The 13,025-nt window shown below is 39.6% G+C and overlaps 1 protein-coding gene across 1 annotated transcript in view; it reads left to right on the top strand.

Annotated features, from left to right (window-relative positions):
* Positions 1-13,025, top strand: part of PPEF1 (protein phosphatase with EF-hand domain 1) — a 148,700-nt gene that overhangs the window by 112,400 nt on the left and 23,275 nt on the right. Inside the window, exons 12-14 of the mRNA XM_065900121.1 lie at positions 3,172-3,318; positions 10,867-11,052; positions 12,413-12,555. Of these exons, the coding sequence (XP_065756193.1) occupies positions 3,172-3,318; positions 10,867-11,052; positions 12,413-12,555 (476 nt within the window). The remainder of the gene's footprint in view (positions 1-3,171; positions 3,319-10,866; positions 11,053-12,412; positions 12,556-13,025) is intronic.

The raw sequence follows: 13,025 nt of genomic DNA on the forward strand, positions 1-13,025 counted from the left end.
ATTTATTTATTTATTTTTGGCCACGTCGGGTCTTAGCTGTGGCACGCGGGCTCCAGAGTGCGTGGGCTTTGTAGATGCGGCATGTGGGCTCTGTAGTTGTGATGTGTGAGCTTAGTTGCCCCGCGGCACATGAGATCTTAGTTCCCCGACCAGGGATCGAACTGGCATCGCCTGCATTGCAAAACAGATTCTTAACCACTGGACCACCAGGGAAGTCCCACCTTGAGTTTTTAGAGCCGTTATGCCTTTATACACATATGAATGATAATATTGTTGCTAACTCCTTCTCATCCTTTTAATTTCAGCTTAAATATACACCCCTCCTCTGGAAAGTCATCCATGACCTCCACACTAGATCAGGTCCCCTTCTGTGTGCTTTCAAGCCCCTTGTACATATCCTTCATAAAAGTTACCAAAATTAAATAAGCAGTTGTAGTACTGTTTGTTTACCATCCTCCCCTGCTTCTCTAGTTCACTGATACAACCCCAGCACCAAGATGTAGTTAAGTATTAATTAATGTTTGTTGAATATCTCCTAAGAGGTTTAAGACCAAAGTAGGGCAAGTGTAAGATAAAACTGGAAAAAAATCTTTTTACAACCCCTTTCCTGATTCTGTGGTGATTTTACATACCCCAGTCCCCAGCCTCACCCAGTGATGACCATACTTCCTGGTTTACACCTATTGTCTTGGTGTAGTTATTAATAGCATATCCCTTTACTCTCAAAAGTATCCCAGTTGCAGTAAATTTTAAGGTACCTAGTTTAAAGCACCTTTCTTATAATATCAGCAAACAGTCAAGCCAATAAGACGTTTCAATCAACATGGGGTAGTCACTGTTAACATAATGAGTGGATATGATTCTAGCCAGGAGCAAGGGAACATGATGTTTCTGTCAGTCAAATATTGGCAAGCACGTGGCAGGAATGCAACAGTCCACCACCACTTGCCCTATGACAACAGCGCTAATCAGCCATGGCAGCCAGTACCAAATGATCAGATTGAAAGCTTTTCCTTTCCTGAGGTTAGCCTGAGAAGCCTGGCCTCTCTAGGGCTATTTGAGATATTAAGAGCATGTGTCTGGAATGCCCATTACTGTCTCTGTGGAGACCCTAAATTGAGAGCCACCTTAACCTAGCAAACACCATGGAGCTCTGATATCAGACAGATGTAGCTAGCATTACATCCATTACATCCTGCTTCTGCCACTTCCTGGCTGGGTGACTGGGCAAGCTGCCAACGATTTCTAAGCCTCAGTTTCCACATGTATACATTGAAGCTAAAAATACCTACTGTATTGAATTGTTGATTAAATATAATTACCTAGATGAAGAAAATGGCATAGAGAAAGCTTTGAACATAACTCTCTTCTGCAACTCTCTCCTCCTTTTCCTGATACTTAAAGCTAAGGTTTGAACTTCAGTCACCAAGACAGACCCTGGGGAGAAATTTTGGGGCCAGGAATTTTACCAGGATACCTCAAATTTCACCCCCTTTGGGGATCATTGTTCCACCTACTGAAAAGACTGGCTTTAAAGGTAGAAATTTGACTTGTGTATTTTTTGTCTACCCTGCCTAGAGTGAAGTTGAACTGGTAGCAAGTGCTTGTTGTGTGAAACGTAATTGAACTGTAATGGAAGTAGTAGGTTCAAGCCTTTGGAACTCTACCAGATGAGATACAAAAACAGGTTTTCAAGTTCAGTTTTATAACCCCCACTTGCCCATCTGTTTGGACCCTCCAAGTGTAGGGGTGACCATGCTTCCTGGTTGATACCTGCTGTTATGGTATAATTGTTAATAGGAGAGGGGTGGGATTGGGGGAACCTGATGACAACCTCCATTCTAGGTTCATTAAATGTATTTTGTAAGGTAGGCAGGTTGGGGAGGAGGGTGAATGCAGAGGGACAGAGAAGGAAGACTCTATAACACTAAGACTCTGGTTTAGTATTTTTCAAACTCCCTCGCAGGGGTTGTGAGAAGGGATGGCTAGTAGGACCCCCAGGAGAAAATGATGATGTGGTACCTTAGCAGGGGCTGGACAAAGTATCCTGATCCCAAGTGGCCTTGAAAACGGTGGAGCCACATGTACTTAAGAGACCATGTGGTTTTGCCCTGCCTGATGACCTTATCAGAAGTGAGTTGTGTGGAGCCACGTCCAGAGTGTCCTCCCAGAATATTCTGCTCTGCCTAAGACCTGGCGACATTTGCTGGTGGGGAGACAGGGAGGGTAGGCTGTGAACTCACTAATAATAGCTGAAATTGAACTCCAACCATCTCAATGAGACAGGACCTCAGAATAAGGTTCAATTTTATTTTTGAAAAACAAAGGTAAGATTTTATATACACCCTAGTTTATAGAAGAAGCTTAAGTGCCTACCACAGAGAATTGTCCATCACTGAACTTAGGTCACCAATGTAACAGAAGTATTATTTCAAATTGTTTTGTATAAAGGTATGGTACTGCAAAGAAACAAGTATAAAATTACAGTCTCAAGTTATGTAAGGGAATGTAGAAGGGATTATAGTAATTGATGTACTATCAGAGAGATATTTTATTTCCAAAGAAATACATTGCCTTTGTTACTAGGATTAGAGAATGTAATCAATTGCTTGCAGGTCAGACTGAGAACCCAGTGCATTTAAGTTGAAGGGCTTCCAAAGTTTTCAACTTATGTTCCCTTTGTGCACTTTCCTAGGCACAGATGTACTTTCTCTCATTTCTCCTGGAAAACACAGCAAAAGGAAGAGCAACCATCCTCTTGAGGTGTTTCTGAACTCTAGGCCTGTTAGTTCTCTCTCTTAGCCCCATGTATAGATAAAGGCTCAGAGGGAGACTAGTTTTCCCTTAGCATCTTCTTTTTCCTGTCAGGATGCCACAGAACATATCTCTACTGATATCTGTGCCTCTGGGGTCTTTTAGAAACTCTAATGGGAAACTTTCCCTTAGGACAGTATCTCTTTTTGAAAAATGTACAAACAGAACTTAACAGCCCCACTTTTAGAGATCAGTTGATCAATAAGATGAAGGAGGTAGGTGAGATGGAAAAGGGGACCATGTGTTTTCCATTGGGTCAAGGCACAACAATATAGACAGAATAGCAACTAGTGCTGAAGCTTCTACATGCAGCACCCTGAGCATAGGGTTTGGCTAAAGCATAAATTTGTTTTGTAGTTGAAATCTGTGCTGATGCCACCAATTCCAATAGATGGAGACCATGCTACTGAGAAGGGAAATAAAGTAGGTACAACCATTACAGCTCGGGGAATCAGAACAAATGGATCCCTTTCTGAACAATTAACAAAGCATGAATGGGAACAGGTAAGTAATCAGACTGTTCACTAAAGTGGCAGTGAAGATGCAGCATAGATGATGTTGTTCTAATAATATACAAAAAGTGACTTACCTTTCTAAGCAGATCATATCCTTCTCTCTAAATTCATTACTATATTTTTAATAGCTTAATTGAAATATCATTCAAATACCATATTTAAATGGTATTTAAAGTATATAATTCATTGGGTTTGGTATATTCACGATATTGTACAACTATCCCCACAATCTAATTTTAGAACATTTTCATACCTGAAAAAGGTACTTGACATACCTATTACCAGTCACTTCCCATTCTCTCCCCACCCCCGACCACCATCCCTGCACACTTAGACCACCACTAATCTCCTTTTTAAAAAAAAAAATTATTTATTTATTTGGTTGTGCCAGGTCTTAGTTGCGTCAGGTGGGCTCCTTAGTTGTGGCACATGGGCCCCTTAGTTGCAGCCAACAGTCTTTTTAGTTGTGGCATGCAGACTCTTAGTTGCAACATGCATGTGGGATCTAGTCCCCTGACCAGGGACCAAACCCGGGCCCCCTGCACTGGGTGCACGGAGTCCTATCCACTGCGCCACCAGGGAAGTCCCACCACTAATCTCCTTTTGGTCTTAATAGATTTCTCTATTCTGGACATATTATAGAAATGGATTCATACAGTATGTGATCTTTTGTCTCTGGCTCCTTTTACTCAGTCACAGTAAAAGAAGTGCTTTTGCTTTGTGCTTTTGGTGTTGTATCTAAGAAGCCATCGCCTAACCCCAAATCATAAAGATTTATTTCTGTGTTTTCCTCTGAGAGTTTTATAGTTTTAGTTCTTACGTCTAATCCATTTTGAGTTAATTTTTGTGTATGGTGTGAGGTAGGTGTCCAAATTGATTTTATTGCATGTGGATATCCAATTATCGCAGCACCATTTGTTAAAAAGACTTCCTCTCCTTGAATTTTCTTGACACCCTTACGAAAAATCAATTGACTGTAAATATGAAGGTTTATTTCTAGACTCTTAATTCTATTCCATGATGTATATGTCTATCTTTTTATCATAACTACACAGTTTTGATTATTATAGCTTTGTAGAAAGTTTTGAAACTGGGAAGTGTGAGTTCTCCACCTTTATTCTTCTTTTTCAAGATTATTTTGATTATTCTGGGTCCCTTGAATTTCCATATGAACTTTAGAATCAGCTTGCCAATTTCTACCAAAAAAGACCTGGGATTTTGGTAGGGATTGCCTTGAATCCGTGGATCAATTTAGTTACTATTGCAGTCTTAACAATATTATATCTTTAATTTCATGAAGGTGGGATGTCTTTCCATTTGTTTAGATCTGTAATTTCAGCAGTGTTTTGTAATCACGTACAGTGAGGCACTTGTTAAAGTTATTCCTAGTTTATTCCCAAATATTTTTGATGCTATTGTAAATAGAATTGTTTTCTTAATTGCATTTTGGATTGTTCATTTCTGGTATACATTGACTTTTGTATACTGATCTCATGTTGTGAACCTTGATAAACTTGTTTGTTCATTCTAATGGTTTTTAGTGGATTCCTTGGGACTTTGTATAAACAAGAGCATGTTATCTGTGAATAAAGATAGTTTTGCTTCTTCCTTTCCAATCAAGCAGCCTTTGATTTCTTCTTTTTTTTTTTCTGTACGCGGGCCTCTCACTGTTGTGGCCTCTCCCGTTGCAGAGCACAGGCTCCGGACGCACAGGCTCAGCGGCCACGGCTCACGGGCCCAGCCGCTCCGGGGCATGTGGGATCTTCCCGGACCGGGGCACAAACCCATGTCCCCTGCATCGGCAGGCAGACTCTCAACCACTGCGCCACCAAGGAAGCCCCTTTTATTTCTTTTTCTTGCTTCATTGCCCTGTCTAGAACCTCTAGTACAGTGTTGAAAAATAGAAGTGGTGAGAGTAGACTTCATTGTCTAATTCCTAATATTAGAGGGAAGCATTCAGTCTTTCCCATTAAGTATATTAGCTGTTTGTCCGTATATTACCTACCCTTCATCAGATTGAGGAATTTCTCTTCTGTGCCTACTTTCTTGAGTGTTTTTACTATGAAAGAGTGTTGGACTTTGTCAGTGCTTTTCGGTATCTATTAGGATGATCATGTATTGTTTGTCCTTTATTCTACTAATGTGGTGTATTACATTGGTTGATTTCAGATGTTAAACCAACCTTACATTTCTGGGATTAATCCGACTTGGTCATGGTGTATAATCCATTTTGTATGTTGCTGGCTTCACTTTGATACTTTTCGAGGCTTTTTTCTTTGTAGGCAGTTTAAAAATTACTAATTCAGTCTTCTTTCTTGCTATAGTTCTATTCAGATTTTCTACTTCTTCTTGAGTAGTTTGTATCTTGGTATCCTTGATAGCTTGTATCTTCCTTGAAATTTGTCCATTTCATCTAATTTATCTAATTTGTTGGCCTAAAGTTGTTTGTAATATATACATATATGTGAAATATATATATATATTAAATTTTTTTTTTTAATATCTGCAAGGTTGGTAGTGATGTCTCCTCTTTCATTTCTGATTTTAGTAATTTGAGTCTCTTTTTTTCTTGGTCGGTCTCGCTAAGGTTTGTCAATTTTATTGGTCTTTTCAAAGAATCAACTTTGGGTTTTATTGACTTTTCTCTATTGTTTTTTATTCTCTCCTTCACTTATTTCTGCTCTAATCTTTATTATTTCCTTCCTTCTGATTTAGATTTATTTTGCTCTTCTTTTTCTAGTTTCCTAAGGTGAGAGGTAGTGTCATTGATTTGAACTCTTTTTCCTTTGCTAATGAAGCTGTAAGTTTCCCTTAAGTACTGCTTTAGCTCCATCTTGTAAGTTTTGCTGTATTGTGCTTTAGTTTTCAATCATCTCAAAGTATTTTCTAATTTCTCTGGTGATTTCTTCTTTAACCTATATGTTTTTTAGGAATATGTTGTTTAATTTCTGTATATTTGTGCATTTCCCATATTTCCTTCTCTTAATTATTTCTGCTTGAATTCACTTGTGGTTGGAGACCATACTTAGCATGATTAAAATCCTTTTAAAACTTATTGAGGCTTTTTTTTTAGTGCTCTAGCATATGGTCTATCTTGGAAGGTGCTCCATGTGCTCTTGAGAAGAAAATGTATTCTGTTCTTATTTAGTGAAGTGTTATATATATATAGCTGTGTTTTAATGTAATATTTATAATAATTGGTTTGAAATCCTTGTCTGCTAAGTCAACTTCTGATCCCCTCAAAGGCAATTTCAATTGTCTGCTTATTTTCCCGTGTGTGTGTGTGTGTGTGTGTGTGTGTTTTTGCATGTCTTGTAATTTTTTGTTGAAAACTGGATATTTTAGGTAATATAGTAACTCTAATTATTTCCATGCTCCTCTAGGGCTTGTTATTATTTGCTTTCTTGCTCATTTATTTGTTTAGTGGCTTCCCTGGACTAGTTTGCTTAAGTCTACACCCCGAGCTACACCCTGAGCGTGGAGTCTTAACCACTGGACTGCCAGGGACGTCCCTAAAATGTGATTTCTGATATAAAATAATCTCTAATCAATGAGGAGAAAGAGCGGCGGGAGGATAGAGAGAGAGAGGAAGAGGTAATAAGAGAGAAATAGAATTCATCACTGGCTTGTGCATTCAAAGTATTTAGAAATCAAAGAAGTATAAGAGGCATCCTACAGCAAGTAGGAAAAGATGCCTCCTTAAATTTTGATATCCAAATTCCAAAGACCAAAGGTTATAGTGAATAAAAAGGATGATGCCAAAAAGATTGGAGTTGCACAAGAAGAAAATCAGGGAGTCTGGAAGCTTGGATGAGTTAGAATTGTAGAGAGATGGAGCCTTAAGAAGTGGGAGGGAGGAAACTGGTGGTCATTATTCTGTAATAGAACCTCCCCTCACCCTAACAATGTAGATGAGGCATCTTACAGACTCAGTGTACATGACTGGAGCTGACACAGGGTAAAATTGACCAGAATCTCATTCCCAATATTTTAATAATTTCAGTTGTACCTTTAATTTTCTTTCCTCATTTCCTGGTATGTCATGGACATGCACACTTTAGTTAGCTAGAGTTGAAATTTCCAGATAAAAACAGATTTCACAATTACTTTATTTCTTAATATCTGTGAGCTGTGTTGCAGTAAAGATCGTAGGCTATTTGTTCCATACTCATGGAAGTGCATGATTCTTGGCAGAGTGCTGTAATTTAAATTTTATCTTATATTCCCTGAGATGTGGGGGATGTATGTATTCATAGCTGAGTCATCGTATAGAGACGAGCGTGACCTCTTCTTTCAGGACAGACTTGAAACAGCAAAGAGACCAGAAAGGTTTAAAAAATAATTTTAATTATTTATGTCCTGAGTGACTCCCTTCTCTTAATCCACTTAACAAGTAAAATTTATTGAGTATCTACTATGTGTCAGGCACTGTTCTAAGCTTTTGAGAAAGTAAGTGACCTAAGATATATTCCCTCATGGAGTTTATGTTTTAGGGGGAGGAGCTAAATAATATGTATATATGAAGTTATTTATATAATATTACATATATAATTATATAGCAATACCAAGTAACTATGTTAAGTGAGACGTTCTATGGAAAAAATTAAAACTAGAACAAGGTTAGGGGAAACAGAGAACTGGAGGTAGGGGACAGAGGTGCAATTTTAAATAGGGTAGTCAGCTTCATTGAGAAGGCTCCCAAGAGTGAAATGGCTTTTTTGTAGTCACTGAATGATAGAGCAGGATTTGATCCCAGGTCTGACTTTAATGCCCATGCTCTTTTTCTGAAGGGAAAGATGATTTAAGAGTGATAGGAGACGGCTTCCCTGTTGGCGCAGTAGTTGAGAGTCCACCTGCCGATTCAGGGCACGCGGGTTCGTGCCCCGGTCTGGGAAGATCCCACATGCCGCAGAGCGGCTGGGCCCGTGAGCCATGGCCACTGAGCCTGCGCGTCCGGAGCCTGTGCTCCGCAACGGGAAAGGCCACAACAGTGAGAGGCCTGTGTACCGCAAAAAAAAAAAAAAAAAGTGTGATGGGAGATCTCAAGAAAGTAATGAACTACTCTAGTCTCCCCTCATCCAATGAGGCGATGAGTAGGCAAGGAGTAGGTATCTAAAGCCATCTAGGTACTTGGCTGGAAAGTTTGGACTGAGCACAGCTTTTAAGACGACATATTCAAAAGCTGGAAGGAGGACACATAACTAAGGGAAAATACAAAAGTGAATCTACAGTGTTAGTGTCTTAGAAGAGAAGCGTTTAGATACATCTTTCAGAGCTATTATCTCTCCCCAAAAGCATACTTTTGAAAACTGGATTACTTAAAACTGTAGGCAAGCATGGGACACTTGCAGGATTTAGGAGGTGTCAAGGCTGAGACACAAATAGATTTTTGTTGACCGGGTCATACAAAAGTTGTCATTCAGTAAAAACCTTTCCAATCTTTGGTTTGAAAATTTTCAGGAAGGGATGTTGTAAATACTTATTCTTTCATGCACTCCCAAAGGCCCTTGCATTTCAGTGGAGAGGATGTTGTTGAGAGGAAAGAGATTGTCTCTGCTGAGGAATTTGTTTCACCAACAAAGTGACTTTTATAGCATTTTTTGCTTGTGAGCCTCAGAATTAAATCTATATTGTAGTCACAGTCTCTGTAAAGTTTATGAATGAATGAATTCTGGACAGAGAAAAGAAATGCAGAACTCATTGAATGGATGGTTCTGAAGAAGCTCCCTTCTATAAAATTGATACCCCTTATGACCCCTTATGACCTTGAACCAAAGAAAAATGAATGTTAGCTATATCTTCCTCATTTCACTGAGGAGTCAGCTAAGGCCCCAATAGGTTCCATGGTGACATAGGTGACACTTGAAGAGCTAACTCCATGGCCAGTGCTTATTCTAGTTTAACAGGGTCCCATCATATGTACGTTTAACTTATGTAAATTTCAACTATATACATATGGCAAAAAGGAGAAAAAAGTATAAAATTTTAGCTTCATATAATTTATCATATGTTCTACATATCACATACATAAAATATTCACACATCCATATGTCTGTATAGGGTTTTATATACAAAATCATGTATACTATGATTTAAGAGTAATTTAGAAGGTTTTCCTGGGGTAATTTTGGCTGTAAATGACTTGCATCTCATGTAGGAATTTAAAAGTTAATCCCCTCCTTATAAAATATGCCTCCTTGTGTTCCATGTTTTCTCCTTCATTATACTAAAGGTCAGATCATGTCTCCCAGACATGAATTCATGGTGTAAGATTCAGATATGGCTCAGTTTCAAATGCAAGTGTTATTTTCATCATAATCACCAGCAAAGTAAATGGGTTCCATTGTATTGTATTCTGTTCTCTCCACCTCACTGTCTTTCCCCTCACTTATTTCTGGCTCCCCTTCAATACCCGACCTACAAATGGGTGTACAGTCAGGTTTAGTGGGACAACCATTTCTGGTCTTTTTAAGATCTGATTTGGACCCACTAGAATAACTGCACAACTTAAAATACATGCTTCTTCATGCCCTTCAAAGAAACATGTGGAAAATGCAGTCTATTAGACTGTGAAAAATTAGAAAATAAAGTCTGTTAGAACTTTGAGATACTTCACAAGTCATCTGGCCCAAACCTCTGATTTTAAAGGAAGTAAGACCCAAAGACTTTTCTCAAGGTTGCATAGCTTTAGCTACAAAGCTAGTTTTCCACACTACTGCTGAAGCTCCCATAGGAGATGTTTGAAGAAAGAAACATTATATGTAGATCAGAGCTACAAACAGGGAGACCCCAATTTTTTATGAAAAAATTATTAGAAACGTGGGTCTTCAGTCGTGCGCATCATGCAGCCTGCACTTGCCTCTTTCATCCCCACAAGGAAGTGTTATGCTAATAACATACTTGTGGAAAACCAGTCAATGGCTAAGTGTACTGCTGAAGCTGAGAATGTGCTTATCAAGGGGGGCAAAAAGTGAAGGCGATGCTTTACAAGATATTCTTGGACGAACAGTTGCCTATATTTGTGATGGGGAAAAGGCTTTATCATGCTATGTACTCGACAGGACAAAAACCAGGGCCAAAACCATAGCTGGGAGACTTACCTTATCTCTTTGAACATATTAAAAACACCAAGTGCCTGTATGTTCACTGTGGGGAGCTACTTTCTCCTTTGAACATGGCAGTGAAGTTCTTTTTAAGAGAAAAGACCCTGTAGGTTAAGCAATTGTGAAGCAATTGCGATGGAATTAAAAAAAAAAAAAGAAAAAGAAAAAGCCCAAGGGCTGATCCTTCATGGTTACTAAGTATTGCTACATTGGTTATTGGGGATGGGTAGGAAGGGATTGTGGTGGCTATGGGCATTCACATTATTCTGGAAAAGATTCATGGAGGAGATGAGTGTGAAACAGTTTTGAAGGAGGAATGAGAAATAGTGAGACTTTGGGATAACTTGTGATAATATTTCTGGAAAAGAAGTTGGAATCTAGAAAGATAAACTCTCACTTGTAAGTGGCAGCCTAATCTGATTTGTTGTTCCAAGGTTATCGACATTCTGTGGAGTGATCCGAGAGGCAAAAGAGGCTGTTACCCAAATACAGGTCGAGGAGGGGGCTGCTATTTTGGACCAGACATTACCTCCAAGATTCTTAATAAATACCAGTTGAAGATGCTCATTAGGTCTCATGAATGTAAGCCCGAAGGGTATGAAATTTGCCATGATGGGAAGGTAAGCTAACAGTGTTGGTGACATCATCACAGACATCCTTCCCCCAAGCCTAGTCTTTCTTCACAGCATGTGTCTGACCTCGAAGCCCACGGGAAAATGTCTTCCCTAGGCAGAACTGCATGCTTTGGTAGATCACTGTCCCTCACCCTAAGAGATATTTGGTTTATTTCTCCGATCTTCCCTAATCCCAGAGATAGAAACTCTGACACATGGCACTAAGTACACACACAGAAAGGATTTGTTCTGTGCTAATCGCAAGGCAATTCTCCAGTAGTGAGGTTAAGAATGTACTTATCCTCACTGAGCACAGAAAGGCAGCAGTGAATCCAGTTTGCTCTCTTTCACCTTTTGCACTTTCCCTGTGCAGAGCAGAACCACAAAACATACTTCTCTTCTATTCACTGAGTAGGTGAGCTCTAGCAAGTCCCTCTCTGTGGGCAGTTTCGCTGCAGCCACTAAAATGGAATGCGTTGTGCTTCTTCAGTGGTGTCTGATAGGCTAGAGAGGCGAGGCCTGAGGAGCTGGTTTCTGGTCCCAGGTTGTCCTGGGATGCCCCCTTTTCTCATAGTGAACAGCAATAATTAAAAAGGAATACCAAATTGCATGGCCTTTCCTTCTGTTTCAACACTTTTACTTTTCCAAACTCTTTTAGTTCATTGGAGGCTCATACTGACATTGCGAGATGGTAAGGCAAGTATTATTTAGGATTTCTTTGTAATAAGAAAACGGGGAGAAAGTAGCAGTGGCTTGTCTGAAGTGACCTGCCCATTAGGGCAGGACTGGGCCTAAACCAGCTTTCCTGTCACTGACGAGTATTACCCTCCCAAGGCTCCCCATCCTCCCGCACGCCCCCAAGGCTGGTTCCTTCCCAACAGAGTGGCCATGATCCCTTATCTAGCCACTATTTCTCTGACCTTAAAGCACTGGTTTTGTGGGGGGCCCTGAACCCCCTAAATCAGTCAGCTACAGACAAAAGAAAAGGACTGTGATACTAGACAAGTTTTATTTTGAATGCTCAAATAGCACAAGGAAAGAAAATAAAGGCTTTACCCCCTTGGAAAATTAGAATTTACAGAACTGAGCATTAAGGAGGATTTTAAGATACGGAACTGAAATTGTACACAAGATTGCAAGGCCATGCACTGTGGGGATGAGTGGCTAGAAGTTAGTACTCCTGGAGACAGTGATTTCAAAGCCTTGTTTCTCTTCAATGGAATCACAGGAAATCCCATCAGACTTGGATGATTTATATGGATTTTGAACTTTGATTTTTGCTTTTTAAGAATTGAGCTGTTTCTGACTTTATTGAAGGACCTTTTGAGAACTAACTCTATGTGAACCTCACACTCTCTTTAACCAGGTTATTACTGTATTTTCTGCATCTAATTATTATGAAGAAGGTAGCAATCGAGGAGCTTACATCAGAGTGAGTTCTGGTTCGCCCCCCCGATTTTTCCAGTACCAAGTAACTAGGGCAACATGCTTCAGGCCTCTTTACCAAAGGTATGTATACTCTAAGGAGATTTTTGAGCTCTGGTACTAGTGACCAAGTAGAACCAGTCCAGAGTGACTAAGAGCAGCCATGGGAGTGAAGAAAATGACTTACTCGTTACTCATTGGTATAAACAAAATGGAAGTAATTCCAGAAGCCGAGTGGTGAATGCGCTCATATCTGAAACCAAGAGCAGCAATTTTCAATGTATACATCTCTTTAGATGGATAAAGCCATCAGCATCCACAAACAGTCCCTAATTGAACATAAGGAAAAGAAAGTCTCTGCACCCACCCACTCCTGTAACCTCCAGCCTTCTCTGCCCCCAGAAGTGTATATGACTGAGTTGAGTATGTGTCTCTGTGTGATGGCATTCATAGCTTATCTCCCATTCCTCCCTTTGACATTATCTTTTTAATATTTTTTATATTATAGAATGAATATGTTTATTGTTAACAAGTGAGACAAAACAAAGATGTAT

This window comes from Phocoena phocoena, chromosome X (genome assembly GCF_963924675.1).
Source record: "Phocoena phocoena chromosome X, mPhoPho1.1, whole genome shotgun sequence".
NCBI classification, from domain to species: Eukaryota; Metazoa; Chordata; class Mammalia; order Artiodactyla; family Phocoenidae; genus Phocoena; species Phocoena phocoena.